At 56.8% G+C, this 5,896-nt stretch overlaps 1 protein-coding gene across 1 annotated transcript; it reads right to left on the bottom strand.

Moving 5' to 3' along the window:
- Positions 1 to 566: 566 nt before the first annotated feature.
- On the bottom strand, positions 567 to 5,685 carry TUBB4A (tubulin beta 4A class IVa). Its single transcript, XM_052643097.1, has 4 exons — positions 5,578 to 5,685; positions 4,950 to 5,058; positions 4,730 to 4,840; positions 567 to 2,160 (listed from the first exon to the last, which is right to left on the bottom strand). Exons 1-4 carry the CDS (start codon positions 5,632 to 5,634, stop codon positions 1,103 to 1,105), a joined length of 1,335 nt encoding a protein of 444 aa, XP_052499057.1. The 5' UTR covers positions 5,635 to 5,685; the 3' UTR covers positions 567 to 1,102.
- Between the last annotated feature and the right edge of the window lie 211 nt (positions 5,686 to 5,896).

Below are 5,896 nucleotides of genomic sequence, written 5' to 3'. Positions count from 1 at the left end.
GCATCCAGAACCAGGGAATTTTCTAAAAGCCCAGATCTTACAGGGTTGGTGTGAGGGTTATAAGACATGTATCAGGCCCATCAAAGTGCTTCAGTGTTGTGACTATTACCCTGGCGGGACTGCCCCTGAGGCACTACCCACGGCTGCCATCTCCCCGGCACCCTTTCCTAGAGGTTCCCCCTCCAATGTTCCATACTTGCAAGATGCCCCACAGAGAGTGGTGGCACCTCCATCACTAAGCACCCACCCAGTACCAGGTACTATGCCCTGAGTCCTTACAAAAATCCTTGAGGTGTGGCATGGGGGGAAAACATGAGCCCATTTTATAGGTGAAGCAATCAAGGCTCAGAGTAGGCAAGCATCTTGCTCAATACTGGAGACTGAGTTGGTAGCATAACCCAGTCTGACTCTGAAATCACTGTCCACCCCCAGATTAAAAGTCCCTTCAGCTCCCAACTCCATCCCGCAGGGAGAGGAGGGGCGATGAGAAATACACTTGGCAGAAACATGGCAGGACAATTACTTTATTGAGAGTGAGGCAGTGGGGAAGGTCAGGGAACAGCCTCTCTTGTCCACATGCTCCAGGGCTTCTTTCTCCCCAGCAGCACCCTTGAAAAGCCAAGGTTGGCAGGAGCTGAGGGGAGTCAATTTAGAGAAGTGAGGCTCAGGGGATCCAAAGAGAAGCAGGGATTAGAGGGTGGGTGGGGCTTGTGGGATAAAAGGTGAGGCACATGGGAGAAGAGAGGAGAGGCTCAGAGGGAGGGGGCAAATCAGGGTTTATAGGTCTGTGGGTGTAAAGGGGGCTGGAGGGGCTTAAGGGGAGGTCAAAGATAGAGAGGTCAGGGGTGAAGGAGGGATCACGGAATTAAAGGTGGGACTTGTGGGGTTGGAGGTAAAGCAGGGCTCATGGGGGGGGGGGTGTTCAACATGGGAGAGCTCAAGGGCAGGGATAAAGTGGGGCTCAAGGGTCAACAGTTGGCCAGGGGAAGAGGTGCAAGGTTGTAGGGTCAGAGGTGAGTCAGGCTGGGAGGTGAAGCGGGGATTCTCGGCGGTCAAAGGTTAGCCTCCTAGTAGGGTGCAGAGGTGAAGTGATAGAGGCGCCCTAAGCTACCTCCTCCTCAGCCTCCTCCTCAAACTCGCCCTCCTCAGCCGTGGCGTCCTGGTACTGCTGGTACTCGGACACCAGGTCGTTCATGTTGCTCTCGGCCTCGGTGAACTCCATCTCGTCCATGCCCTCGCCCGTGTACCAGTGCAGGAAGGCCTTGCGCCGGAACATGGCCGTGAACTGCTCCGAGATGCGCTTGAACAGCTCCTGGATGGCCGTGCTGTTGCCGATGAAGGTGGCAGCCATCTTCAGCCCGCGGGGCGGGATGTCGCACACGGCCGTCTTCACGTTGTTGGGGATCCACTCCACGAAGTAGCTGCTGTTCTTGCTCTGCACGCTCAGCATCTGCTCGTCCACCTCCTTCATGGACATGCGGCCCCGGAAGACGGCGGCCACGGTCAGGTAGCGGCCGTGGCGCGGGTCGCACGCGGCCATCATGTTCTTGGCATCGAACATCTGCTGGGTCAGCTCAGGGACAGTCAGTGCCCTGTACTGCTGGCTGCCCCGGCTGGTCAGTGGGGCGAAGCCAGGCATGAAGAAGTGCAGGCGTGGGAAGGGCACCATGTTCACGGCCAGCTTGCGCAGGTCGGCGTTGAGCTGGCCCGGGAAGCGCAGGCAGGTGGTGACCCCGCTCATGGTGGCCGACACCAGGTGGTTGAGGTCCCCGTAGGTGGGGGTGGTCAGTTTCAGGGTGCGGAAGCAGATGTCATACAGCGCTTCATTGTCGATGCAGTAGGTCTCGTCCGTGTTCTCCACCAGCTGGTGCACGGACAGGGTGGCGTTGTAGGGCTCCACCACCGTGTCCGACACCTTGGGTGAGGGCACCACGCTGAAGGTGTTCATGATGCGGTCGGGGAACTCTTCGCGGATCTTGCTGATGAGGAGGGTCCCCATTCCAGACCCTGTACCCCCACCCAGCGAGTGGGTCAGCTGGAAGCCCTGCAGACAGTCACAGCTCTCAGCCTCCTTCCGAACCACGTCCAGGACGGCGTCCACCAGTTCGGCGCCCTCTGTGTAGTGGCCTTTGGCCCAGTTGTTGCCGGCTCCAGACTGGCCTGAAGAAGGAAAGGGAGGGGACACCCAGGCTGATACGGGGAAATCCCACGCTCCACCCCACCCACAGTCATCTAGTAGTTAAATCGTAATAAGAAAATTATTATTATTACTATTCATTATGAATTGTTCTTTGGGGTTCCATCCTTGCTTCCCTTCACCTAGCAGCTAGAAGGACATTTTTTTGGAAAGAATTAGTCCCACAAGGTCCTGTATGACTTCTGTGGTCCACTGCCCCCCCAATATCCTTCCCTCCTCCCGCTCTCCCCCTCGCTCATTCCACTCTAGACACACAGGCTTCCTGGCTGTTCCTCCAGCACACCGAGCCTGGTCCTGCCAAGGGCCTTGGCATCGCTGTACTCTCTGCCTGGAGTGCTGTTCCCTCAGATACATACGTGGCTCCTCCCCCTTTCCCTCCTTTAGGACTTAGAGGCTCTGCCTGATGAATCTATACAACTGCAAATCCTCCCCATTTCTAATTCCTCTTCCATACTTGATTTTTCTCCACAGGGCTGATAAACTCGTTTTTTTAATTATTAATTATGCTTATTTCTGTACTCTTGCAGGGGAATGCAAGCTCCAGAGGACAAGGATTAGGATTAGACTATCAGCTGTTATTTCTGTGAGCTGTTATTTCGGTGAGCTGTTATTTCTTCTTGCCCCCTTCTCTGCTTCCAACCTGGACCGGCCCCCTTATCACCCATCCGGATCAGAACAGTGCCTTCTGCCCTGGTTCCCCCAGCAGCAGCCTACAGCCTCTCCACAATCTGTTCTCCCTGAAGCCACTAGAGGGCGCCTGTGAAAACCCACGTCAGGTGCCACCCCTCCTCTGCCCGCTGCCCTTCTCCCTGCTCCCATCTCCCTGGGATAAAAACCAGTCTCCCCAGCAACGCACAAGGTCCTACACAACCTGCGCCATCCCCTCCCTGTCCTCCCCTCCTCCCTGCTCCAGTCACATGGGCCTCCTCACTGTTCCTGCCCCAGGGCCACTGCACGTGCTGCCGCTGCCTGGAATGCTCTCCCTCTCAGGTATTCCCATGACTGAAACTCTCTTCAGGTCTCTGTCCAATGTCACCTCCTCCAAAAGAAAAGGGTCTGAAGTGTTGGTCTGGCTCCTGCGTCCACACTTTTACCACCACCTCCCCCTACTTTATCTCTCAGAGGCCACAGAATCTTTTGGCTCGACTGGAGCCACCCTTGCTCACCCAAGAATCCCTCACAGCCTTTGGCCAATCTCATGGAGTCTCTCCACAGCCATTTCCTGAGGACTTATTGTGAGCCCTACCCACACAGAATCATCTTTATCTTCCTGAATCTTTCTCAAATCAGAGAGGGGAAGTCACTTGTCCAAGGTCACATAGCTTGTCCTGTCAATCCCGAGGCTCCAGATTAAACTACTGTGTACTGAGGAGGAGAGGTGCTGGGGGAGGGAGAGCCCGGGCTCTGAAGTCACGTGGGCGTGTGTATTTAGCTTGACCTAGTGCATGTGCTAAGTTGCCTCAGTCGTGTCTGACTCTTTGCAACCCTATGGACTGTAGCCTGCCAGGCTCCTCTGTCCATAGGATTCTCCAGGCAAGAATACTGGAGTGGGTTGCCAGGCCCTCTTCCAGGGGATCTTTTCGACCCAGGGATGGAACCCAGGTCTCTCATGTCTCCTGCACTGGCAGGTGGGTTCTTCACCCCTAGCGCCACTTGGGAAGTCCCTGGGAAGCTTGACTGAGAAGTATGAGGAAAGCTTTCCTAGAAGGTTGTTCAGTGTGTGCATGCCCTTGAACTTGAGGGCTGCAAGTGTGTCCACTGTCTTCGCCTACGCTGTTCCCTCTGTCTTGCACACCTTTCCTCTTTTCACTGCCCTTTGGTCAGCCCAAGTCCCACTTATCTTTTAGGCTGAAGACATCATTAAGAATGACAGTGATAACAAAACCTACAACAAAACATCAAATGCTTATGTATTTTTTCCTCTGTGCTAGGCATTGTTCTGAGTTCCTTATTAGTGGCTTTAAGCCTCACAGTCTTGAAAAGTAAGTCTCTGTATTAACCCTGTTCTAAAGATCAAGAGACTGAGGCGCAGGAAGATTGTAGGGCCTGTCCAAAATCACCCAGTGGATCCAATCAGTGATTGAGTTTGACTTTTTTTTCCTTCTCTTCCCATTTATTTATCTTTCCAGCTCCCTCCAGCAGGATGTCAGCTGCAGGGGTGGACAGAGCTTTGTTTGTTTTGTTCTTGGCTATTTTCCCAGGGTGGGTACAGTAGGGCCTGGGGTATGCAGTAGGTACTTAATAAGTATTTGTCGACTGCATGAAGTGGCAGAGCTGGGATCTGAATGCTGCAGCCTGGCTCAGGTCCATCGGTTAAATTAAAATGCCACCTCCTCTGGGAAGCCTTCTCTACCCTGCACTTCGCCTGTTGTGTCAGAGGCCTCCCCTGGATTCCCACAGTGGCCTGTGTATCCGCTTTGGCTCTGAGTTCCTCAGTCTAGATGCTAGGTGGAGAATTTTCACCAAGCATGTGGAAGTGAAAGAATTGGGGGGAGGGGGGTGCTTCCCTGCCTGTACCTCATGGTGACTCACCAAACACAAAATTGTCAGGACGAAAGATCTGGCCGAAGGGCCCAGAGCGGACAGAGTCCATGGTGCCTGGCTCAAGGTCCACCAGGACAGCTCTGGGCACGTAATTTCCTCCTGCAGGGAAGCAGATGGACAGCAGCTTGGTCAACTCCAGAAACCAGCACCCAGTCCCCTCCCAGGCCCTCTCCACCCCCACTCTGGCCAGGTGCCTCTGCCCCCTTACCAGTGGCCTCATTGTAGTACACGTTGATTCTCTCCAGCTGGAGGTCACTGTCCCCGTGGTATGTGCCCGTGGGATCAATGCCATGCTCATCACTGATCACCTCCCAGAACTAGAGAGGGGGAGGTGGAAAGGACCAAGAAGGGGGAGTCAATGGCCAGGCCTTCCCCCACCTCCGTCTTCTGAGCTCAGGATCCCCAATCACCTCCCTGGCTGCCACCTGTCCCCCAGCAAGGTGAGTGGGGGACCGGGTCGCAGGGTGGGCAGGCGAGGATGAGGCAGCAAGTAGGGAGAGGTGGGGGCGGGGTGAAGCAGATTCAACACCCCAGCCAAGACGGCCAGTGGGGGCAGCTCTCCCTGGCTGCTGCCGTGGGCAAGGGCGGGGTCTCTTTGTGCCTGTGGAGGGGCCAGCGGGCCAGCTGTGAAGCCAGCTGTGGCGAGCGGACAGAAGGCCGGGCCCCACCCCCATCAGTTCTTTGTTTCCCAGCTTGGCCCTGCCCTTCGCGCCCCTCCCCCACCGTCCCTGGGGTGCTGGCTTCCTGGGGGACCCGGCCCCCGCACAGTGGAGGAGCGCTGCGGGGCTCAGTGGACCAAGCTCGGCATCCTCCCAGGGCCCGGCCCCCCCGCGCACCTTGGCTCCGATCTGGTTGCCGCACTGGCCGGCCTGCAGGTGCACAATCTCCCGCATGGCTGTGGCGCTGATGCTGGACGCGGCGGCGCTGGTGCTGATGCTGCGAACTGCGGCGGCGAAGGCGGCGGCGAAGCACGGTTCCTGCGCCCCGGGGGCGCCTCTATATGAGCAGGCGGGGCTCGCGTCACGGCCCGGTCACCGGCCCGCTCCGCCCCCTGGTCCCGCCCCGGCACGGAGGGTGCAGGGAGGGAAGGCTATCCCTCCCCTGCCTCCTAGAGGCCTCCCGGGAATGGGGATGCGCTGGACCCCCTTTTACCCC

The sequence above is a fragment of the Budorcas taxicolor genome, chromosome 7 (genome assembly GCF_023091745.1).
Source record: "Budorcas taxicolor isolate Tak-1 chromosome 7, Takin1.1, whole genome shotgun sequence".
NCBI lineage: Eukaryota > Metazoa > Chordata > Mammalia > Artiodactyla > Bovidae > Budorcas > Budorcas taxicolor.
Note: the sequence above shows the minus strand (reverse complement) of the source record. Positions and strands in the feature narration are given on the sequence as shown.

Coding starts and splice junctions, on each gene's coding strand:
- TUBB4A (XM_052643097.1), bottom strand. CDS start 5,634: ATGCGGGAGATTGTGCACCTGCAGGCCGGCCAGTGCGGCAACCAGATC. Junction 5,059..5,577: donor GCAACCAGATCGGAGCCAAG/GTGCGCGGGGGG, acceptor CCCCCTCTCTAG/TTCTGGGAGGTGATCAGTGA. Junction 4,841..4,949: donor GTACTACAATGAGGCCACTG/GTAAGGGGGCAG, acceptor GCTTCCCTGCAG/GAGGAAATTACGTGCCCAGA.